Raw genomic sequence first — 23,189 nt, 5'->3', positions numbered from 1 at the left:
TTACTATAAGATCGGGTAATAACATAATATAATGTAATGTAATGTAATAAATATAATAAAATATAATATAATTAATATAACACCGGGTCGTATATTGATTTTTGCTCCAAAAGATGCATTAGAACTGATTGTCCGGCTAGGTCTAATAAGAAAATATTCGGGGAAACATAGTATTATCCCCATTTCATAAATGAGGAAACAGGCACTGAGGGACTAAGTAATTTGTCCAAAGATACATAGCTACTTAAGAGCAAAGTTGGGAATTCAACCTCAAGCATTCTGGCTCTTAACTACACTATACTGCTTCCTGGTAGTTCTATTTTTTTAAAGGGGAAGGGAAAAAAATAACTCTTTGAAGATAGCACCCTTTTAAGCAGAACAGTGTAGTAATGCCATAGAGGAGTCATGGAAAATGTATTTGCCAGAGTACATAGGAGCCAGTGTCTAGAGATCCCTGATTGCCTAGCTGAGCATTCTGAAGTTCTCTAAACCAATGACTAGCAACCATTTTTTCCTATAACCTACAGTAAGAAATAATTCTCTCTTGCAACCAAGTACATACAGCTACACACACACACACACATACTTTATATCTATACACATGCATATCTATATTCATATATGCTTAAAACTTCAGTTTCTTAAAAGAATACTTCCCATTTCATGTGCCATGCACTCTGATACTTTTTATTCTATTTTACTTTGTTTTTTAAAGGTTGATTTACCCCCTAAATTCATTTCATGATCCACATTAACAGGTGGTAACTCAATATGAAAAATACTTTAAACACAATGCCTAAAAATACTTTAGGTACTGTTCTCTCAAACAAATCGTAGTGAGACAACCAGTGATATGCTTTGGAAAGATAGAATGAAGCAGCAGCAAAAATGATTAGAAAAAAGGAGACAAGCTAGGAGAATGCAACAATGATACAGGAGAGTGAATGGGAATGAAGAGAACATTTCAGGAGCTTTTGTTTCAGACAGAATATTCTGAACTTATTGACTGGATATGCAGGGAAAGGAGAGGGAAGAACCAGAGATAATGCTGTGATTACCAGCCCAGGTGGCTGAACAGATGAAGTGTCTTTAAAAGGAACCGGGTAGTCAGGGGGTGGGGAAAGTATATGTGTATATAAGATCGTCACTTCTATTTTGGACAAAAAGTGTTAGTGGGATTTGGAGAAAACCTGTAGTAGGTAATCCAACTATAGCACAGAAATTGAGATTAGAGCTAAACAGAAATGTAGGGTTTAACCAAAGAGGGTAGTTCAAGTTATGACAGAAGAGATGCCTCCAAAATAGAGGAAAAAATGAAGTGCCCCTTTATGGTTAAGAGAAGAAAAAGGAAGAGAAGTTCTACAAGGGAGTGAATTGAAAGTGGCAGATGCTGAGATGGAAACATGATTGAGAAAATAGCACTGGATTTAGCTATGTAATAAGAGTAAGAGGTACCTTGAGTGAGTGGTGGGGAAAGCCAGATTCAAAACGGTTCAGCAGTTGAGTGATGGTAAGAAAGTGAAATGAATTCAAGTTTGTCCAGACCCCTCCCGGATCCTGTCTCGTCCCAGAAACACTGGTTAGATTTGTAGTCAAAGGGCTCTTTTTTTTGCGGGGGGGCGGGGAACGCTCTGTGTCCCTCCAGATAGTGATTTGAGTGATTAAGTCAAGCTTTTCTTGGATAAGTATCCTAGTAAGTCCCAGGCTAAAACATGCTTGCTGGTCTCTTCCGCGCTATCAGCGCTCGGCACTAGGACCAGGCTTGTCCCCGCTACCCGCCGTGCCCCTGGCCTGGATGTGGGACGCGAAGGCAGTGAGCATTTCCTGGGCGGTGAGGTGGGCGCCGCGCATAATCAGGCGATGGCCGTCTCCTGGGGAAGAAACGAACGCATCAGGCACGGGAAGGACGGCTGGGCGGGGGCTGAGGGCGCGCGGGCTGCCTGCTGCCCCCTCCCGCCCGCCTCAACGTGCAAGCCCACCGAACAGCACGTCTACGCAGGGCTCGGAGCCGTCGTGCCTCACGTCTGCAATCACCGAGCAGTTGAGGTTGGTGGAACGGACCTTCTCGCTGCTCACCGCCTGGAGGAAGGTCCTGCGGTGGGAAAGCGGCGTGAGCGCCAAGCCGAGGGGGTGGACGCCCGGCGGGAGCGAGGCTCGTCCCTTCCCGTCCCCATTCCCTCCCCCTCGTACCTCGTCGACTCCACGTTCTTCTCGAAGGGGCAAAATTGAACCCGAACCTGCTTGACAGCCCGGAGCCCGAGCCGAGCCAAGGCCGCCGCCATGATAACCTCCACCCCGGAAGCACTCGGGCGGACAGACGCGTTATCAGTAAGAACGCCTGTGAGTGGCCGCGCTCGCTGCAGGACTCGCCCCATCCGCCCCTCAAGCGTGCGCACTCCCAGGAGCCATCCGCCGGGAACCGCCACTCCGGACTCTCGAACCCGAGAGGAGTTCGAGAAGGGAGGGGTGGTTTCGGCCTTGGGTACGAGGAGTCCAAAGTAAGCGGTCAACAAATACTACTTTCATTCATAGCCTCTTAGATTTGTAGTCAAAGGGCTACACGGTGAAGGCACTAAACAGTGCAGAAGCCACTTGCACCTGGCTCGTTAACATCCGTCTTCTGCATACATTCCCCTTCAATACCCTGCAGTGCCCGATCTAGGTTAATATCTTAAGTGCTGGTCCCTTCCAAGGAGAGGGCACCACCACCACCACCAGGGATTATGTACCTACCAGGGGGTAAACCCCACTCAGGTAATTAAAGATTAAACATGTTGAACTCTGAGTAACCAAAGCTTAATCGTGAAGGTCCTACAGCTCAGTATGCTTCAATGGCTGAAATAATAATGGGGAGGGGAGCACAGGGTAGTACAGCCCTTGGGGCTGATGCAGCCATAGAAGATCTACTTCACCTCTGGTTCCTGATGAATTAACTTTATGTTTAGCCTGGCTCTGAGGATTTAAGAGGAAGTGCCATCTAGGCTGCTTTCTATTACTTTTTCTCTTTCCCTCTCCCCTGGGATCCTACTCTACAGCCCTCCTCCCAGTGTCTAGCCCTGAGATGTCTTCACTGATGGGGAATTAGGCCTGAACCTTCAGAAATGCTGACCTCCAGCTTCCAGGCTGTGGTTTTGCCATTTACTTGGATTCCTTCCTGGTACTGGAGTGATCTTGGATTCTTAGCTTGTAAGTCTAGGCTCTGTGTAGTTTCTGGTTCTCAGGTATGCTTTCTTCCTGTTGTTTCCAATTGTAGGCTTCTTTAACATGTAGTTCCAAATGTCTGGGCTTTTCCAGCCAGAAATGCAGGGCTCTGACCTTCTGGCTCCTCATCAGGCTCCTTACTATTCAGGACTAGTCCCCAGGCAGGAAAGGAAAAGCAAGTGCCAACGGGGGTGGGGGCGCTGGTGCTGCCTCAGGGCGAGCCATGCCTGCTGATTTCCCACCATGTAAACCTGGTGGCTAGGTCCTCCTCCCCACAGCGTGCTTAGCAGCTGAGCTGTCTGGGCTGGGGATGCTCCAGGTCGAAGAGGGGGCTCCAAGCTCTCCAGGCTGTTGAGGCTACTGCTGGGCAAGTCCAAGGTCTGGACCTCATTACAGGCACCTGGTAAGGCAGGAGTGGAAGGCAGGTGGCTGCTGGGGGATTGCTGAAACCAGCTCAATGATGAGTATGGGGAGTGGGGCACAGAAAATAGGGAGGGAGGGTCAAGAGAATCTGGAGATGGGGGGGGGAGTGACTCACAGCAACAGGGAGGCCTTCTGCGGACTTGAGTCTTGGGCAGGGGCTGCTGCAGTAGACACAGCAGGGCCCCATCCAGCCGCTGGAATATGCTGAGCCTGAGCAGAATCTGGCGAAGTTCAGGGGTCAGTCCCCACCGCTCTTCTTCCAGCAACTCTGGGACCACTCCAAAGTCTTGTCTGAGCTGCAGTGCCCCCTGAAGGCTGAAGGCCGAGGTACAATGTGGCCACTTGACCCTCCTCTCTCCAAACTGCTCTGTCCCCTATCCCCCTCCTTTTTCCAGTTCCATTCATCCCCTTGCCCCTGCCTCCTTTTCTCCCCACCTGAACCGGATCCCATGGGTGAGAATGTGGTCAAGCCAGGCACCCAGGATGGCTGTCAGCGCCTGGCCAAGGGCAGGGGCCTGGGCTTCAGGTGGCAACCCCTGCAATCCTTGCAATACAGGCTCCAGTACTGTGCGGACCACCAACCTGGCATACTCACTAGGAATGCTGGGCAGTTCTGGAGTGAGAGAAGAGAAAGGACAGGATATAAGGCTATAGAGATCCAGTGAGCCCCTAATGGAGTGTTTGGGGGAAGAAAGTACGATTTCCGGAGGGGGAGAGGGAAACAGGAGGTGACGAGAAGGATGGAGAGAGACGAGCAGAGTCCGGATTTGGAGGGGTTGGAACACTCTTACCCCCTGGAGACCCTGGGGGTGCTGCAATGAGGAGTTACCAGGACAGAGACGATGCCGCCAGTACCGACCCCGTGGCATGTGAAGTTCAAAGCCATGTGTAGCTTGTTTATGACATTCTTGAAAAAAGAGACATAGTGACTCTTCAGGCAGGAGCTGTTGGAATAGGGACAAAATAAAAGGGGCATATCTGTTAGGTACTTGTCAAGTTCTGATGTTCTTCTAAATCTGAGGTGTTTAACCTGGCATCCATAAAATCCCAGAACAGAATTGTGTGTGTACTTGTATGAGCTCAGGCATTTTCTGAGGAGAGATGCCATAGCTTTTATTGGGTTTTCCAAAAGGTCTGGACCCAGAAAAGATTATGGACAGTTGTACTAGGATTACCTGTTCTCCCCAGCTTGGTTCAGAGGCTGGAAATTCTCCAGGTTTTCTTCTATGAGAACATTAATAGGAAACAGACACTCTCACCATGACCAAAGTTCAAAAGCAAATGCTAGGGAGAAGCTGAAGAAACAAAGGGGATTGTACAGTCTCTGGCCATCACCTATGAAAGGAAGGCAGGAACTGCGTGTAAATGAGGAGCAGTGACTATAACTGAGATTCAGGAGCCTCTGGGACATCCTTACACGGAGTGTTCTTACAGCCCACTTGCATTTCTCCAGAGCAGTGTAGCCTGTAAAGCAAGAATAAGCCCACGTGCTGGTTTGGTTTCTTTGGTTTGATAGGTTTTGTTTTTGGAGGAGGAGGGGATGGCAAAAAAGAGAGGATCTCTACAGCTCATGTTGGAGGAGAAGAACTCCAATAAATGGGATATAAAGAAAAGGTGCAGCTCTATAAAGGTGACTAGAGGCCAGCAAGCCTGAAGAGAGGGGGGCCAAACATGGGGTGGTTATGGAGCCCATGTAGTTCCTGGTGCATATCCTGACAACAACCTATCTAAATCTAAACTCTTCCTCTCTTCTCCTGAAAATCAGCACTCCCTTCTTCCTTATTTAGGCCAAAGAAATCACCCCTCTGTCAAGTGACATTGGTGAGGAACCTCTGCACTCAACACCCAAGAAATACAAGGTCACACGATGAGATAGACTTTCTCTCTGGACACTACAGTCCAGCCGGGGAGGAAATTCACAACATCAGCTTACTCTTTTTCATCCCGGTGCTGTATGGTGGAATGCCCAGAGCAGACGCCTGACAGCGCCATCATCAGGCAGAGGAGCAAGACTTCAGAGTGTGTTGCACAGTATTTGGCTCATACAGTGAACACAATGTCCCTGTTCCTTTTGCTCTGTTCTTGCAACTGCCAAGAGCTGGACCCTTCTCATGTTAGCTCTCCTCACCTCCCTTCCATCCTAACCACTATAGCTGGATCAAACTCCATCACCGTCTTCCCTGTTCCCCTTCTGCTCTTACAGTGGTTCCCCATCACTCATGAGATAAAGCTCCAAATATGTGGACTGGTGTTCAGTGCCCTCCACAATTTGATGCCACTCTGCCTCCACAGTCCCCCAGCGCCACCCCAGATGTACGCACACATGCATACTCACTATACACAAAGGGAGCTTCTGCTTTGGTCAGGCTATCTCCCCATTATTCCCCTAAGGAATATGAACTGCCTACCTCTTGCCACTCCTCTGAGGCAGCCCAGGCACCAGCTCAAGCCATAGGCCTCGTATGGAGCTTCTGGCACCACATGCTACCATCTTCCCTCTTCAGAGCTCCCATGACCACCACTGTCCCCCCTACTCCTGAGGAGCCTGCTCTGGGGCATGCTGAGTTGAAGGAAGCAGTAATAAATGGAGGTGGAAATGACCAACAGGCAGGTGCACATGGTGGACTAGGTCTAAACTGGGGGGCGGGAGGGGGCGGTCCACAGCACCGAGGCGCTGTGGGTAAGCAGAAATGCAGAGAGAAAGGAGCAGACAGACAAGGACCGAACTCTACAGCTATGCCCTTATTCAAGGCAAAGAGGAGAAATTTGGGCAGGAAGAGAAAACGAGAGAAATTTTTTCATAGTAGAACAGATAATGTGCAAAATGGGGGAAAATTAAAATACAAGCATAGTAGTTTTATTCATAAATTTAGAAGAAAATAAATTTTAGAAGAAACAGCCAAGAGTAGATGAAGGTTATTACCACAGTGGAACGGGAGTCAGAGGTAGGAGTGGGGGGCAATTAAAGTGCCATGTTTTCATTAGAAGCCTTCCCAAGTAATCTTCTATTTCACTTTTAAACTATGGACGTGTATTACTTTAACAAAGATACAAATTACATGTTTAAAAAAGGAGAAACATTGTATTCAAAATTCATAAATAAAAGGATTCAATCATTTATCTTGCTTTTTTCTCTACAAATATAACTCAGAGTAACCAAATAATTAACAAGGGCAAGTTTCACTTTATAGGAGTAATCCAAATAACAACTGAACAAGGAATGATAGAATCACCACTTTGCACCCCCTAATGAAATCAAGGATCTAGGCAATGGTCATCAGTGGCTGTTAACATAATAAAATGACAGCCTGGTATGGTGGGGGTAGAATGTATAGATGAAACAAAATTGACCACGAGTTGATCATTAAAGCCTCTATGGTAGGAATATGGGGTCCATTATACTCTTTCTCTACCTTTGAAATATTCCATAATAAAAACAACAAAAAATGAGCAAAGCAAAAAAGATAAATTTAGCAGACTCCAAAAAGATTCCAAGTCACTGAGATGTTCTGCCTCCACCACCCACCACACTAACCCCACAGCTGGCCACTGTCAGGGTCCCCACTCTCCTCACCTGGATCTGTGTTGTCAGCTTCCGGATCTCCAGGCCCAGCTGCTGTTCCACTTCCAGGGCCAAGCTTTCCTCTGCTGCCAGGCCAGACAGAGCTTCTGCCTTGTGTAGTAGAGGCTTTGGCAGAGACCGGGTGTGAGGTCTGAGCCTAGCCTAGGCTGCTCCCCTCCCCATCCCCAGCTACTCACCGGTAAGTCCTTCTGGATCAGAGGCAGGAAGGAACCTGGGGCCCACGACGCCAAATGCTGCTGAGCTTTGCCCCAAAACCAAAGCAAGGTTGTCTGCAGGGTGCAGAGCCCCAGAGCAAGGGGTACAGGACCTGGGGAGGGGAGGGACAAGTATCTGAGACATCATGGAGCGCGTCTGGGAGGAGGCAGGCTTCAGAAGAGAGTGAAGGAATAAAGGAGATATCCTCAACTGTTCTGTTCCCCAACTCCCTCACCTGAAGGCTGACAGAGGAGCAGCCCTGACCTGGGCTCTCGAAGAGCATCCAAGAGAGGAGGGAAGAGCCGTTGCAGAAGTTCAGTGGTAGGAGAGGATGAAGAAAGGCTGCTCTGATCACTAGCAGATCCCAAGGCCTGGCAGAAGCCTGAGGATGAGGGGTATGGTTTAATGGGGAAGGGGCAACCTGGGGCTTGTGTCACTCCCAGTGCCCCTTCCTTCTCACCTTGGTCCCAGCTCCGGATAAGAGACTGATGAAATAGGCTGTGACACAAAGAAGCCAGCTCCTTCTCACACTCCGGAGGCAGAAATGACCCTAGTGGGAGAAACGACCTTGGAGCCTGCAAACAAGGCCTCGATTTTCCACAACCACGGCTCCCTCAATCATGGGAACGAGGGAAGGAATCCACCGAGACTCAAGCAAGACTGGGGCAGGAAGCAAGACTTTACCTTGAAAGCTCGGAAGCTACAGCCTGAACCACAGGGTAGGGTAAGGGGAGGAGGGGAAGGGGTAGTTGATGCTGAAGGGCCTGCTTTTGTAGTCAGGCTGGCCGGTGAGTGAGGTGATTAGGGAGAAGGAAGGGACCCCAGCTTTCCCAAATGCCCACCCAAATCCACCACTCACCCCGATCCAGTGCTTTATTCAGCTGTTGTGCCGCTGCCCTGGGGTCCCTCCAGGGTCCTAGACTTAGGTCCAGACTCTGCGCACAGGCGGCCCACAGCAGGGTCCAGTACTGGCTCCACAGGGCTCCAGTCCCTTCAAGCCCCAGTCCACTGCTGGCTGAATTCTCCATGCCCCCCATCAGGCCCAGGAGTCCTGGCAGCAGCTCCTGCTCCTCACAACACTGCCTGCTGAGCTGGTCCCGCAAGCCGGATCCCCTGAGCGCCTCAAGCAGCCGACCTGCCACTTGGCAACCCCGCTCCCGGGTCAGGAGGCATAGCACACGCGCTGGGGGGAAAGGGCGCGCCGCCCCTGGAACGTGGCTCAAGGCTGTTCCCAGCAACTGATGGTAGGCCGGAAGCGCCAGCAACAGGTCGGCAAGTTGGGACGACAGGCCGGGGCTGGCGGGCGTCCGGCCCAGGGCGCGAAGCTGCATCTCGATGACAGCATGCAGGCGTTGGGCTGCTAGTCCGACCGCGCGCGCCAGGAGTAGCGGCTCTGGAGTCTCCCGAAGACCGGTTCTCAGGATGGCCCCTCGGGAAGGCTGCGGCAGCAGGTCGCGACACAGCTGAGGCAGGGGGCCAGGGGACGGCGCGCCGGGAGTCAGTATCCTCAGGAGGTGCACGGCTGCCTGGAGATGGCGGGCGCAGTCCCGGGCTTGGAGGAGCTGCTCCCGCTCGCGGTGCAGCCGCAACAACACGGCCCGGAGACACTGCAGCGCCGGGGGGATCGGGCCTCTCGCGGCGGACTCCTGCCTCCAGTCCGCAGCGGCAGCCTCGGGGTGCTCTCCCGCGCCCGCCGGCGCCGCCCACCACGGCTGCCCTCCGGGAACTCCGCCGGACGGTGGGTTCGAGCAGGGGATGCTCCCGGCAACCGGCAGCTCGGGCCAGGCACCAACATCCCAGCCGAGAGCGCCCGTCCGCCTTCTCTCCCACTGCTCCTCCCCGGCGCTCCCGGCTTGCGACCACAACGGCGGCACAGGACCGAGCGGAGGCAGAAGGCCACCCGAGCGAGATGCCTGGGCCATAGAGCGGCGCGTCAGGAACGAACCTAAACAGTCCCACTTGCCCGCACCGCCCAACGCCCGCTGCAGCCCGGACTCCGCCCCACCCCAAGAGCCGTCATTTCTTGCCCGGGAGCCTCCGGAACCGTCTTGGACTCTCTCGCGGTCCGTAGTCGGAGGCTTCTGCCCCTAACAAAAATGGCTGCCCAGCCCGCCCTGCTCCTCCTTTGGCCGGCATCAAATACCAGACTCTTTCACTTTCGGGTCACCGTGGACGGGAGATGGCGCCGATTCCCAAGACGGTGGGGCGGATCAAGCTAGGTGAGCAGGTGTGACAGGACGGGAGGGGGTCCAGGAGGGTAGGGGTAGCCTCACTTGGGTCTATCTGTTTTCAGCAAGATTTTGAACTTCACACGGTGAGCAGAGGGCTGCGTCCAATCTATCCCGAGTCCCCTTAACGCGCCGCGGCTTTCCTTTCCTGTAGACTGCCCTCTGCGGCCTGGCAGCCCGCTGGGGGTCGCTGCTGTCCCCAAACTCTGCAAGGAATTTGGTCCTGAGGACTACGGCGAAGAGGTAAAAGGGACTCTCGCCCCCGCCCTGTCACGCCTCTCCTCTTGCTGCCGTGTTGAGCTGGGCCGTGGCGGGCGGGGCGCCGCGCTGGGTTTCGGGGGCTCGGGAGAGGCGCTGCCCGGGGCCCGCCCTCGAGGAGCGCACAGGTGGGGGGAGGAGGGACGGGGGCGGGGCGGGGATCCGGGAACACGCTGGGGGATAAATGCTTGAAGTGGGCAGGGTTGGGCAGTGGAGTATCTGGGCTGAAGATTGGGGTGTGGCTAGTTCTCTGGGGAGGGATATTACCAACAGAGGGAGCAGTGTGGAGCAAAGACAGTAAGGCAAGGTAAAGTTGAAAGAACCTTATTGAAATGAGATCTGAGTGGAGGGTTTGGTTGGAACCGTGAGAGATGAGGTGGGAAAGAAGGCAGCACGTGACTTGAAAGGCCTTGCCCAACACTGGAGTTTGGATGTGCTCAGGTAGGTGATAGGGTTATTGAGGGAGGGACAGGATCAGATTTGGGAGCATTGGAAGCTATACTTCCAACTGCTTCCGTCAGCTCTAAAACCGCACACTCGCAAGTCCAGGAGTTCATTCATCATCTTTGCAAATTGGTTGCTTTTCCTCTAATCTTAGTTTTGGTTAGTAACACAAATTTCCATCTAGTTGCTTAAACCAGAAACCTGAGAATCATTCTATATAGTCCTCCCTTTCCTTTACCTCACACATTTAGTCACTAAAATCTACTTCTAAAATATCTCTTGAATAAAACCCGTCATTTCCATTCCTGCTCCCACTGCCACTGCCTTAGTTCGAGAACTCATTCTCTCCGGCCTGAACAGTTGTAATGGCCTTCTAACTAAACATTCCACCCCTAGACTTCCTCAGGACTATTTTGAGTGTTTCACTCCCCAGATCAGGTCACTCCCATCATTGACAGGACAAAGTTCAAACTCACTGTGTCACACAGAATTCAGATACAGCTCCCGACTGCATCTCTATTAGAATAGTCTCCTCACCAATCTCTCTGCGTTTACTCATCAGCACACACTCATTGAGTACCAACTGTGTACCTAAAATGAGTACTGTTGTAGGCTGGGAAGACAAATCAAACTGACAAAGATCCCTCTGTTAAATGAATTAGAAGTATCTAGTGGGGCCAGCCAGTCAATAAATAAACAATATAGTATACCAAATAAGAGAAGTGCAAAGAAAAATAAAGCAAGAAGGAGGATAGGGAGCATTGAGTGGAGTTGAGAGATTTCTTGTTTTAAAAGGAATGGTCAGAGAAGGCCTCCCTAAGAAGGTTGGAGCAGAGATTTGAAGGAGACAAAGGATTGAGCCATTCCCTGGGGAAAGAGCAGAGGAAATAACAAGTACAAAAGCTCTGAGATAGCTTTTCAGTGCACTTGGTGTGTTGTAGGAACTTCAAAGGAGACCACAGTAGCTGGAGGAGGGCAATGAGAGGGTAGGAGATGATTCATGAAGGTACTGGGGGGCCAGGTCATGTGTGGTCATGTAGTGAATTAAGAGTAGCATAGACTGTGTTTGCGGGAGAGGTGGAAAATCAAAGACGACCTTTTTTTTGATGGCTGGACTGGGCTGAGGAGGAAGAAGGAGGTTGAAGATACAGGAAAAGACATTATATATTTGAGTGGCACATCCTGGGGATGTTGCCCAAAATGTGTCTAGAGCATGCATTATTTCTAAGTTCCAGTTAGGAAGTTGAAATAAACCCACCAGGAAATTGAATTTGAGAATGAGACTTGATGAAAGTGCCCAGCAGTGTAAATAAAGATGCTGTTGAGTCAGGACTGTCTCCTGAGGGGAGCCCTGGATCTAAAATTGTTTAGAAGGTTGACTGTTTCTCGAGTGATCTGAAGTCCTGCCTATGCATTGTCAGCACTCTGGAGTTTCATGAGGCTTCGAAGCCTCTCAGTCAGTGGGCCACCACTTAGTTGGTGTCTGCTCTGTTTAGGCCTAATTATGCCACATGGGGACATGATGATCTCTGTCCTCCTTAGCGTATACTAACTGAGGAAACAATTCTCATCAGAATCACAGAATGTACAGGCCAGGGCTTGAAGAGTCTTGCCTCATTTTGTGAATGAGGAAGCTGAGGTCCAGAGAGGTTCAATGACTTGTCCAAAATCAAACAGCCAGGCAGTGGCTGAGGCAGAACAAGGACACAAGCGGCTCTGCTCCAGCACAGTGCTCTTTCCAGTTCCATGCTGCCTCACCAATGAAGAGACGAATAAAAAGCAATGACTAGTAGGGCTCTAAATTGTATAACACAGACTGTGTGAGTACAGCTTTGTTGAGAGAGGGTAGAAATAATTGGAGATGAAAGGGTCCGGCAAGTCTTTGAGAGGAAATGGAATTTGAACTGGACCTTGACTGTGAGACAAGACGTGGTGAGAAGGAAGCTCAGCAGGAGGGATTCAAGGACTGCTAGGGGAAGACCCCAAGGCTGGAAGGAGCCTGCTGGCAGAGGGAGGGCGGCAGGGGAGGATTGCAAGGGAAGATTGGAAAAGCCAGCGAGGGAGCTTTTTGGAAGGCTCCAGATCCCAGGCTGAGGAGCTAGATGCAATCCTGCCTGTGACCCTGGCAGTGGGGGATCACTGGAAGTTTTTGAGTAAGGGAGTGATTGTTGAGATCTTGCTTTGGGGGAGAAACAGATGAAATACAGGGGAGAGGCCAGCCAGGAACTGCTCTACTCCTATAAATGTGAGGTAGCTCCAGGGTGGGTTATATGAGGGCTTTCATGTTCAAGAATATAACAGGGGACATAGCTGGAAGAGCAGGTAAGGAGGCTCCATTTCAGGGGCTTCAGTGTGGCTGACCTAGTGGCAGGTCCAGGTAGAGAAGGCCAGGCTTAATGCCACACTCAACCCCTGGGAAGGCAAGCCAGTAGTGAGGTGATACACTATGAAAGCTGGGAGCAGTGTGTTTTGGGGTGCTGTGGGGGAGAGGTCAGCCAGCAACGTTCTCCAGGCTGGGTTGCTGATTTGTGGTTGTCACGGTGGAGGGGTCCAGCCAAGCCCCTTGCTGTCTTCCTGAGCTCCCCACAATACCAGCCTCCCCTTCCCTCCCCCTCCCAGGACGTAGTGGATTTTCTTCGAAGACTTGTGGAGAGTGATCCCCAGCGCCTGCACCGGATCCATGTGGATGGGAGCAGCGGGCGGCTGCAGCTGTGGCACCATGGTGGGGAGTGCAGGGGCCCGGCCCAGGGATCGAGGCTGGACCCTGGGGAGGGCTGGCCCTCGGACGTTCCTCTCTCTCATGTTCTTCCTTTCCCTTCTCTTTCTTCCTCCTGGCAGATTACCTCCTGGACCATTTCCGTGATGAGGGGGAAACTACTGGACAGAGTGACAGGGGCCAGGGGGCTGAGGGACTGGGCACCTACTGCAGTTTCCAAAAGTCCTTCCTGTACCCTCCCCAAGGGTTGAAGCCCTGCCCTCCTAGACCCTCGGCCTCGGCGTCCTTCCCCAGTGGCTCAGACAGCCTGCTTCAGGTGGCCATGCCCCAGAAGCTCCTGCTGACTGAAGAGGTGAGACTGTCCCCCAGGTTCTTCCAGCCCCCGGATTCCCATATCTGTATTCTCCCCTAATTTGGACATTTCAAGATCCTTCTATACTGCTTGCCTCCCTATTGTTTTCTCTCTCATTCTCTCTCTCTTTTCCTGTCACCTGCCTTTCCTCCTCTAGCAAGCCAACCGCCTGGCTGAGGAGCTCGTAGCTGAGGAGGAGCGCGTGAAACAGAAAGCAGAGAAGAAGCGACTCAAGAAGAAGGTAGCTGGAGGGCGGAAGGAGTGGGAGCTCAGGGGTGTTGGGGGAGCAAAAGAGGGAAACTTTTCGAGAACAGGAAAGGACTCAAGGTGGCCTGCAGTGAGTGGATCCTCTTGCCAGGGGGGCCCAAGGGGCTCAGTGACTGGAGGGTCTCCCAGAGGCCACATGGTGCAGCAGTTCTAGGGTCACAATGATACTGCCTGGGTTGGAATCTGCCTCCTTCTTACTGTGAGACATCTGCCTGGTGACTCTCGTCTTCTCTTTCACCTGTAAAATGAAGATAACAATACCTACCTCATAGAGTTCCAAGGATTAAATGAGATAACGTATGCAAAACTCTTAGCCTAGTACGACATAAAATATATATTACACACATGAAGAATTGGTCTCAAGATACAAATTGTGTGTATCTGTGTGTGTGTACTTAAATATAGTGCTCAAAATACATCGTCATTATTATTATTGCAGCGTCAAAAGGACCGAAAGCGACAGAAGCGCTTGGAGCAGGACAGTGGGGAGCTCAAGGTGAGTGTTGACAGGAAGCTACTAAGCCCCAAGTGCCAGAAAGGTGGAGGCTGAGAAGGCAGGCAGCTCAAAGCGATCCCAACTCTGTACCTGTCCACCTTCCCTCCAGGCCGAGGCCACCCCAGAGGGCGATGGGAGTCCCCCATCCAGCCCTGGGAACCCAGCTCAGGGATGCTGTGGTGAGGAAGAGGTGAGAGGCCCCCTCCTTCCCTTCTTGGTCTGCCCACGCCCTCCTCCCCCTACTCCAGGACATACCTCATTCCCACCCCCTCCCTACCTTTTCTTTCTGCTCACAGGACTCACTGGATCTATCTAGTACTTTCGTGTCTCTGGCTTTGCGCAAGGTTGGGGATTGGCCCCCCAGTACCCTCAGAGAGAAGGAACTGAGCCAGGAGCCCCAAGGCAAGAGCCTGGGCCCCCAGGAGAAGATGGGCCAGCAGGAAGATATCTCTCCAAGAGAAGAGAGCCCCACGCAGAGTCCTAAGGCAGAGGTGAGGGAGGGGCAAAAGAATCTCAGCTGGAACCAGTGGCAAGGGTGCCAGAGGTCTTTGGGAAGTCCCATGGTCTAAGGGTTGACGGCAGTGACCCGCAGGAGTTCTCTGGTCCCAGGATTAAGAGACCTGGGATCAAGCTGCATCACTGTCACCTTGATCCTGGGTGGTTTCCTCTGCAGGGAAAGCTGATAGCATCTTGCAGAGCTGCCATGAGAATTCCATGAGTTGGGTGACGCTAATTGCAATGTTAATTGTTTAAACAAAGGAGAAAGGTTCGGGGAGGCTGAGGCCTTGAGTCCTGCTTGACTTTTCTCCTGTCCCTAGGCATCTCTGGGACTGCTGGCAGCTGCCATACAACAGAGCCAGGAGCTAGCAAGTGAGATTCTTTCTCTCTCTCTCTTCACCCCACCCTCCCTGGGGTAGCCCCATCCGAACCTTCACACCCTGTCTCCTCCCCAGAGTTGGGTACCAGCTTTGCCCAAAAAGGTTTCTACCGCGAGGCTGTGGGCCTGTTCACCCAGGCCTTGAAGCTCAACCCCCGGGACCACCGGTGAGTGGGGTGTGGCCGCTGTGCTGGGAGGTCAGGGCGAGGCACGGTGTTGAGCAATGGACTTTTGGTTGCTTTGTCTTCCTCAGGTTATTTGGAAATCGCTCTTTCTGCCATGAGCGGCTGGGTCAGCCAGCATGGGCCCTGGCTGACGCACAGGTGGCCCTTACGCTGAGGCCCGGCTGGCCCCGGGGCCTCTTCCGCCTGGGCAAGGCTTTGATGGGACTGCAGGTAATGGGTCTGGCATTGGGAGCAGAGGAGGAATTTGGGTGGGATGGGGTGGGTATCAGGTCTACACTGACATTTTCTAGGTAAGCTCTGAGTACCACAGTGTCACAATGTTCATGGTACTAGGAACTGGGCCAGTTTGAGAAAGGGGACACTTTGAAGTTCCTTGACACCCCCCCCATACCTACACTTGCCTCTTTCTAATCCCTTGGGGACCGCAGCTCTTTGAGGACGCAGCTGCTGTGTTCCAGGAGACTCTGAGAGGCGGGTCTCAGCCTGATGCCGCCCGGGAGCTCCACTCGTGTCTTCAGCGACTCTCTCTGGTAAGGGAACCAGGCCCACTCTCTGCTGAGGGGGCAGAGGAAGCACTGGCTGGGACTGCAGCACCAAGCAGCAGTGCCTTCTGCCTCAGTGGGTGACGGGGCAGGGGCTGTGCTGCCGGAAAGGAGTACCAGGCGCCCCTCTCTTCCCTTCTCAGCAGGATCAGCCAGGAAGAATCCATGCGTCACCTCTGCCAAGCAGGTGCCCCCAGCCGTTACCCCACACTGAGCCAGGGGCCTCAGGCCTCCTCTCCCCCAGTCGCCCTCAAAGCACGGCTCCAAGGGCCCCTGGCCTTCTGTCTCCGCCCGTGCGTTATCCGCCTTGTCTCCTGAGCCCCTCCAACTGGCCCCTCCCCCAGACTCCGAGTAGAAGCCCCTGTCCTGTCCGTCTCCAGAACCCCAAGGGCTACGGCATCCTGGGACTGGGGCCCCAGCATCTACCTCAGGCAAGATGAGGGAGGACCTGTCCCTCATAGGACAAGGCCATATGTGCATCCCACAGGGAGAGGGACACTGTGTTGTGGCAGTTCCCTGCATATTTTGAGACCTTGTACTCTATCACCATAGCTAGAGACACCCCTGGCCGTCATTCCTCTTGCCACAGAGACCTTCTGATGAGAGAAAGGAGCCCCTCATCCACTGAAACAGCCTGTCTTTGGTTCTCAAGCAGATAAATGTCCTCTGGGGGGCAGTAAGGAAAAATAAAACCCACCAAGGCTCAAGAAGGGAACTGTACAAAAGGTCAGGTTTCAGACTATCCAGCAAGGGGCATTTGGGGTTTGCTCTGCTCTTGGCTCTGGGGGACTCATTCACAGCCAGACCTGTGTGCTCAGGAATGGGGTCATGGTGAAGAATAGGGCTCAGTCCCCACTTCACCCTGATGCATGCCCATCTCTTCCTGATCCCAGTTCTTGCCCTGTTTTCTCCAGCCCCAACCCCTCATGCCCTGTTTCCTGTCCCCATTTCTGTGCACATTCTGACTTCACCTTTGCCCAGTGGTCTGATGTTCATTCCTCCAATTGCTAGAAGCTCCACTAAGGGTTTGCATTTGGGAATTCCCTGACCAGTTCCTGCCTGGAGCTCCACACTTCCCACTGCTGCTCTGCTGTGCTGGGACCTCAGCCGGTGCCCAGGCTGCTGCTAGCTTGGCCATGCTCTTTCTCCAGTCCAGCCCTGGGCATTGTAACTAGCCTTTCCCTGTGTGCATTTCTGTTTTTCCACCAACGGTCACTGCCCCCAGAGGCTATAATTCTCTACTTCCTGTGTAAGAATCATGAGTTCCTTTTGTTTTCTCTTCTGAGATCCTGGCAGCTGCCCCTGGCTAGTTGCTACCTAACCCTGCCTGGGACCCTCAGCTCATTTAAATGTGGTCTGTAGGGGACTTTTAGGCCTCCCAGAATGCCCTTCCAAGAGGAACCATTCATCAGGATGATTCCTGCTGCTCTATGGGACTTGCTCACAGACAGCATTTACACCTAGAGATAGGAGGTGTTGAAACACCTCCTTTATATAGGGCTTTCCCAAATTCTTTTTGTTGTTTATGGTGCAGGCCCCTTAAATGCTGTATAGCAGGATGAAGTCTACCATTACTAGTTGGGTCACCTTGGGCAGGTCTCTCAATATCTGTGCCTCAGTTCCCTCATCTGTAAAATGGGGGCAATCCCTACCTCACAGGGCTGTTGTGAGGACTGAAAGAGAAAGTGTGAGAAAATACCTACCAAGTGCCTGGTATATAGTGGCTGTAAAATAAACCAGTTTTTATCTGCATCTGTCCTACATATTCATGATTCTCGTGGTGGAAAGACAGTAGTGTGAGTAAACTGCTTATGTCACAAAATAGAGAGTTCCTGGGACTGGTTCTCAAAGTGTGGAACCTGGACCAGCAGCATCAGCGTCACCTGGGAACTTGTTACAAATGCAAATTCCCACCCTAGACCTTCTTCTAAATCAGAATCTGCGGGGGGGGGGGGGGGGGAAGGCAGAAACTTGTGTTTCAGTAGCCCTCCAGGTGACCCTAATGCACTGCTCTGGGACCCAGCAGAGAAGAGACCCATCTAGAGGCCATTTTGATGGGATATGTTTGAGTTTTGTTTATTCAAAGCTTGATTACAAGAGTTGGCAGCACTGGGCTAGAATTTAGGAAGCCTCAAGTGGAAGGGGATTATGGCTCAGAGCCAATTAACTTGACTGGCCCCTCCCTAAGTGTAGAATTATTTGCCCTGGAAATTCTTTGCTCATGCCTGGTTGGAGAGAAGTAGTTTGTTTAAGGGGTGATTATATTACAGTGACTCCCTCAGAGGCTGGCCCATCTGGCCTTCTAGTTCTGGGGGACGTCTCTGCTTTGGACACTCCACTAGGGCTCCTGGCCCCTCAGAGAAGCGCTGCCCACCATTACTGTGTAGTATCTTTGCTTTCAGGCTGAGCTGGCTCCTTGCTCTTCCAGCCTCTCAGAAATGTCCCCTCCCCAGTACCTCTCAGCCTGTCCTAGACTTGAATCTTCTCCAAGAGGCACAGGACTCCCGATATCTTACCCCCACACTCACACTGCTAACTGGTAGGGTACTGACCCAGCAGCCTGAGGTCTGAGTCTCAGGGCTGGAATGCAGGGTGACAAACTATCCTGGTTTTCCTGGGACTGAGGGATCCTGAGGTGTGGGACTTTCAGTGCTAAAACTGGAACAGCCCTGGGCAAACAGGAATGAGTTGGTCACCCTAATCTAAAGGTTCCAGAGAGGCAGCCTTTAGAAAGGGATGAAGAATAAGCAAGCGGCCCTGAACACGAAGCAGTGGAGGTATGTATGTGTGTTGTGTATGTGGATTGAAGGGCGACACAGGTACAAATATGTTTTGTACGTAATGGCTGACGGAGTCTTAGCTTTACACTAGTAGTCATTGTCTGTTTCTGTCCATGATGCTATTCTTCCAGTTGCCCAGGTTTGCAAGGACATCACTAACTCATGTAATTTTTGGTCACTGGGGGAATCATACTGATTCCTCTGTCCTGACAGCCTCTCTTCCCCGCCCCCTCCAAGTCTGGTCCTGAATTCTCTCTGCTCTTACCTTTTGCAGTGGCCAGAAATACACTACTCCCTCAGTGTCTGGTCCACCCTGTACATGCAGCCAAATTAGCGGGCCCTAAACATTGGTGTCATGCCTCTTCTCTAAAACCTCCAAGGACCATGCTCCATACTCTGGCTACAGTACGATGCCTGAATTCCTACCGTTGGCCCTTCCTCTCCCCTCTCTCTGTAAACCCTTCTCTTTCAGTTAGGCCCAGTCACAGTTATAAGGACAGAGCCAAAAGTGTAAGTGGCCAAAAGCATGAGCCACTGAGACAGACAAACAAGCTGGTGAGTCCTGGCCCCACCACTTAGAAGCTTCATGACATGACCAAGTTTCTTGGGCTTCTGTGATTCAGTATCCTTATCCTTAAAATGAAATTAAAGCCTGATTATTTCATGTGGTTATTGTGAAAACTAATCCATGCAAGGCACTTGGAACTATTCAATGAGTGGTAGCTATTGTCTGAAAATGTCAGGTTCCCTTCTGCCTTCCAGCCTTGTTCACCCTCCCTGAAATATCCTCTCCTGGGACCACCTGCAACTGAGGACCTAGCTGAGCCCCCTTCCCTGGGTGGATTATTCCCGAGCAACCTTGAGAGTGGGACTGCAGCACCTGGGCAGACGCATGGGAAGGTCTGAGGAGGGTGGAGGGACCGACAGGGAGCCAGGAGAAGCAGAACAGAAGCCTAAGTATAGTCTGCAGATCCGCCGGGAAGACCAGGCATGGGGGAGGGCCTGCAGCTACCAAGCGCTCCTCTTACCTCTCCATCACACTACAGGATGATTAATCACCAGTGGAATAAATTAATGTCAGAAATGTCCGCCAGCCGCCAGCCGAGGTAGGCTGGGGGTCTCCATCCTCCAAGGCCGCTACTCCAAGCTCCGCCTTCTGGGGCAGGGCCGGGCCGGGCCATCCCACCCTCCGGCCACCGCCACGGTCCGGAGGGAACGTTTTCCGCCCAATTGTGGGGCGGAGGTACCAGCAGTACAGGTGTGCCCTCCTTCCCGGAGGCATCACTTTGTGTCTCAGCGTAGGGTTCTTTCAGCAGGGGAGGGGTGAAGGGTCGGGACTCCATTAACAAATGACCTCAAGGTGAGGAAAGAGGAAAGTGTCAGGTACAACGCCCTCACGCTGGGGCCGGTATAGAGGTTAGGAGCAAGGCCTCCGACGCGGCAGCCCATCAAAGGCGCGGGGGAGTCCTGCGGCCCAGGCGGCTAGCAGGGGAGGGGTCGCCGGAAGTTCCCAGAGCTCTATCCCCGTCCCTTCAGCCCCGAGTCTCTGAAGGTTGGCTGGATTCCTGGGTCCAAATGTTGACGTAGGGGCTCTTTCTTTGTAAAAAGGTCATAATTATATCACCTACCTTATAGGGTTGCTATGAGGGTTAAAGGAAACCGCGTTTAAAGCGCTCCGCACGGTGCCAAGCGCGGAATCTTCGCAATAATCAGTAGATTTTGCTCTTATTCTCCCGGCGCGGGATTGAGGCGTGATGTGACCGAGTCTCAACTTTATTCTCAACAACTGGGAAAGGTGAGCATCTGGACTGTGAGCCGGAAGAGGCCGGAGTCGGCACCCTCCCTCCACCCGGCTACCCGGACTGCGCGCCGAGCGCGGAGGCGAGGTGTCCCGGGCTCCAAAGCCCGGACGGCGGCTTTTCAGTCAAGTGTCCACCTGTATCTCCTCGTCTGACAGGTGGGCCCGGGAGTCGGGCGGTGTGGGGCCGAGGCCCGGGGCGCCGTCGGGCAGCGCGAGACCGCCCTGGGCTTCGCGGGGCAGCGCGCGCAGCGAGGCCACGTCCGCGCGCATCTCCTCCACGTCCCTCTTGAGCTTGGCGCGCCGGTTCTGGAACCACGTAACGACCTGCGCGTTGGCCAGGCCGAGCCTCGCTGCCAGCCGGTCTCGCTCGGATGGCGCCAGGTACTTCTGGAAGACGAAGCGCCGCTCCAGCTCCAGCACCTGCTGCGCGGTGAACGCTGTGCGTGACTTTCGCCGTCTGCGGCCAGCCTGGTCGCGGCCCAGAGCGCCTGGGGCCACATGGCCTGCGGGGGGGATAGGGCGGGGTCAATCTTGCGATTTCGTGAATCCGGTTTTGGCCTGGGAGGAAAAGCTGGGGGTGGGGTCAGGCCAGGGTGAGGGTGAGGGGATGGGAGCCAGACAGTGGTCCCTGACCAAACTGCACGAGGCGTCAGGCCGAGGAGGGAGTGGGACACAAAGTGGAACCCGCCACTGGGGTAAGGGAGGCAGGCAGCAGGCTGAGGGCATCTCGGGGTAGGAGTGGGAGGAGGATGGGACAGACCAGCGGAGGCCTGGTGTGGGATCAGACTGTGTGGGGTGGGGCCTTTGTGGCCTCTATTAAGCCGGCTCGCATGTTGGGGCCGGCACCAGAGGTGGGGTCCAACCGTGGTCCACGTAGGGGCAGCCCACCCTGCATGGTCCATAACGGGACCCGGATCTGGCCCTTCTTTAGACTCGTGGGTCGTGTCGGGCACTCTCGGCTTACTCTTTCTTGGTGACACAGGCTCCCCCTCCACAAGCCCAAAAGGGAGGTAGTGGGGGTACAAAGGGCAAGGAAGGAGAGAGACCGAGTCCCGGGGACCTTAAGCTCCTTGCGCCTTCTCCAAAAGAGAGGGGTTTGCAGAAGAGCGTGTTTATCCGGAGAGGTTCGAGCCTTGCCTCCCAGCACTTTGTGCGCCGCCCTAGCCCTAGCTCATTCGTTTACAGCCTCCTGCTCTGGCCTTTTGTTTCCTTTTCTCCGGCCTTTCTGTCACGATTGCCCCGCCTACAGCGAACGGACCACCGGGTCGCTCGGTTCTCGATAGCCCGGCCCTTCCCCGCGGCTCTGGCAGCGGAGCCTGGGAACTAATGGAGGGGAAGTGAGGAGCGGGAGATGCAAGTCTCGGCACGTGGGCTGAGGGCAGAGGGCGGATTAGGGTGGCGGCCAGGGTGAACGAAGGTGGAGACCGACAACCTGGAGGAGAGGGATGGGGAAAAGACCAAGTCACAGCGCGTGACCTGGCCGGCGCTCTACCTTCAGAGGGCTGCGGAGCGTGCCCGTCAAGTCCGCGGAAAGCATTACTAGTCAGCTCTTCCAACGCGCACAGCGGCGGCGTGGGACCTGGGCTCCGCTCTGGAAGCTGCGACGCAGGGGGTCCTCGGGGAACCATGTGTGGGCCTAGGATGTCTGCGATGCTGAACGGTGTCCGGGCTGTCCGGGGCTCGGGTCCCGAGCTCATGGCTGGCTGGGCTGTGGCGGTCCCGCCACCCGCTGCGCTGGTCTCCGCAGCTGCCTGGGCCCCGGCATGCTGCTCCCTATCTGGGCCCCCGCCTCGGACCCGCCCCCCGCGCTGGGCTCGAGCCCCGTGTGCCCCTCCTCCTGCGCCCCCACCTTCCAACCCGGGGCCGCGGTGGGTCTGGAGCTGGTAGATGTCCCTGCAGCGATATTTCTGCTGGCTAAGGAGGCGCTGAGACGAGCCAAAGGAACAACCCGCCAGACCCAGCCGCCCGGCCGTTCCGCGCAGCCGGGCGCGGCCCAGTGCTCATTTCAGCCCTTCCTGGGCGGCCCCCAGATGCTGTGTGCCACAGACTCCCCGCTTAGCTGCCGCTCAGGCTCATAAAATCGTCGGCAATAAAATCGCTTTCCCTGCCCCCAATGGCTGAGGATGTGCAAAATTCCAAGGAGGGGGATCAGAGCTGACTGCTAGGATTCCCGATCCCACCTAGGAAGAACCTCAGTCTCCAGATCCGGTCCCCTCGTCCCCGCCCCACCCCTGCGGAAAACTCTTTAAAGAGGTGGCAGCGACTGGAAGTTATTGGCTCGGCGCGGGGTGCTGGGAGGACTCAAGACTTGGAAGGACCGGTCCAGCGGAGCGACTGCAACGGGAATAGTGGGTTTGCATTGGGGGAAGCACGCAGGTGAGAGTGGACTCCAGCGGGTTTTCCCGCCGGACCCAAGACTGTCCTAGCACGGCTCAGAGGTACTAAGGAAGTTAAAACACATCGAGAAGTGCGGTAGACCTGGACCGCAGGAAAGAGGACACAAAACCCGGAACTAGGGCTACTGCCCAGGAGGGGTCTTTGCCAGTGAAGACTGACCTCCACAGAAGGCCTTCTGGTTACACTATCCTATCAGTCTATCAGTTGATCTTCGTCTCCTTATTGAGCTTCCGTAGGTCCAGTAGGGATTCCCCAGTCTGGGGAGGCCCAGAAACCCAAGCAGGAACAGTGATGGGAGGGGCCACTGGCCATTGCCCTAAAGAAGAGGGATTTGAAGGGCCGACTTCACGGACCCAACAAGATTCAGGGACAGAAACTTCTGCCAACCTAGGGACAAACTCTGAGGCCTGGGATATTCACACCTATTTTATCTTTGTCCTGTGT

The 23,189-nt window shown here is 53.5% G+C and overlaps 4 protein-coding genes across 5 annotated transcripts; 1 reads left to right on the top strand and 3 right to left on the bottom strand.

Annotated features, from left to right (window-relative positions):
- Positions 1 to 125: 125 nt before the first annotated feature.
- MRPL53 (mitochondrial ribosomal protein L53) lies at positions 126 to 3,093 on the bottom strand. The gene is made up of 3 exons (XM_033124585.1): positions 2,191 to 3,093; positions 1,980 to 2,092; positions 126 to 1,871 (listed from the first exon to the last, which is right to left on the bottom strand). Exons 1-3 carry the CDS (start codon positions 2,373 to 2,375, stop codon positions 1,738 to 1,740), a joined length of 432 nt encoding a protein of 143 aa, XP_032980476.1. The 5' UTR covers positions 2,376 to 3,093; the 3' UTR covers positions 126 to 1,737.
- CCDC142 (coiled-coil domain containing 142) lies at positions 1,979 to 9,353 on the bottom strand. The gene is made up of 10 exons (XM_033124582.1): positions 8,262 to 9,353; positions 7,863 to 7,952; positions 7,638 to 7,784; positions 7,384 to 7,514; positions 7,199 to 7,312; positions 4,454 to 4,568; positions 4,060 to 4,237; positions 3,740 to 3,939; positions 3,110 to 3,601; positions 1,979 to 2,092 (listed from the first exon to the last, which is right to left on the bottom strand). Exons 1-9 carry the CDS (start codon positions 9,322 to 9,324, stop codon positions 3,342 to 3,344), a joined length of 2,298 nt encoding a protein of 765 aa, XP_032980473.1. The 5' UTR covers positions 9,325 to 9,353; the 3' UTR covers positions 1,979 to 2,092; positions 3,110 to 3,341.
- A 136-nt stretch (positions 9,354 to 9,489) lies between these two features.
- On the top strand, positions 9,490 to 17,519 carry TTC31 (tetratricopeptide repeat domain 31). Of its 2 annotated transcripts, none has more exons than XM_033124584.1 (13): positions 9,490 to 9,621; positions 9,785 to 9,873; positions 12,952 to 13,054; positions 13,171 to 13,400; positions 13,558 to 13,641; positions 14,107 to 14,163; positions 14,273 to 14,353; positions 14,460 to 14,654; positions 14,982 to 15,033; positions 15,117 to 15,207; positions 15,294 to 15,435; positions 15,654 to 15,755; positions 15,914 to 17,519. In XM_033124584.1, exons 1-13 carry the CDS (start codon positions 9,582 to 9,584, stop codon positions 16,205 to 16,207), a joined length of 1,560 nt encoding a protein of 519 aa, XP_032980475.1. In that variant the 5' UTR covers positions 9,490 to 9,581; the 3' UTR covers positions 16,208 to 17,519. The 2 variants fall into 2 exon arrangements, with proteins under 2 accessions (XP_032980475.1, XP_032980474.1); XM_033124583.1 differs by having other exon boundaries at positions 15,911 to 17,519.
- A 2,844-nt stretch (positions 17,520 to 20,363) lies between these two features.
- On the bottom strand, positions 20,364 to 22,209 carry LBX2 (ladybird homeobox 2). Its single transcript, XM_033125060.1, has 2 exons — positions 21,841 to 22,209; positions 20,364 to 20,851 (listed from the first exon to the last, which is right to left on the bottom strand). The coding sequence occupies exons 1-2, from the start codon at positions 22,043 to 22,045 to the stop codon at positions 20,472 to 20,474; spliced, it is 585 nt and encodes a 194-aa protein (XP_032980951.1). The 5' UTR covers positions 22,046 to 22,209; the 3' UTR covers positions 20,364 to 20,471.
- Positions 22,210 to 23,189: the final 980 nt, after the last annotated feature.

Source organism: Rhinolophus ferrumequinum, chromosome 13, assembly GCF_004115265.2.
Source record: "Rhinolophus ferrumequinum isolate MPI-CBG mRhiFer1 chromosome 13, mRhiFer1_v1.p, whole genome shotgun sequence".
In the NCBI taxonomy this organism is placed as follows: domain Eukaryota; kingdom Metazoa; phylum Chordata; class Mammalia; order Chiroptera; family Rhinolophidae; genus Rhinolophus; species Rhinolophus ferrumequinum.
The sequence above is the reverse complement of the archived record's forward strand: the minus strand, read 5'-3'. Positions and strand labels throughout refer to the sequence as shown.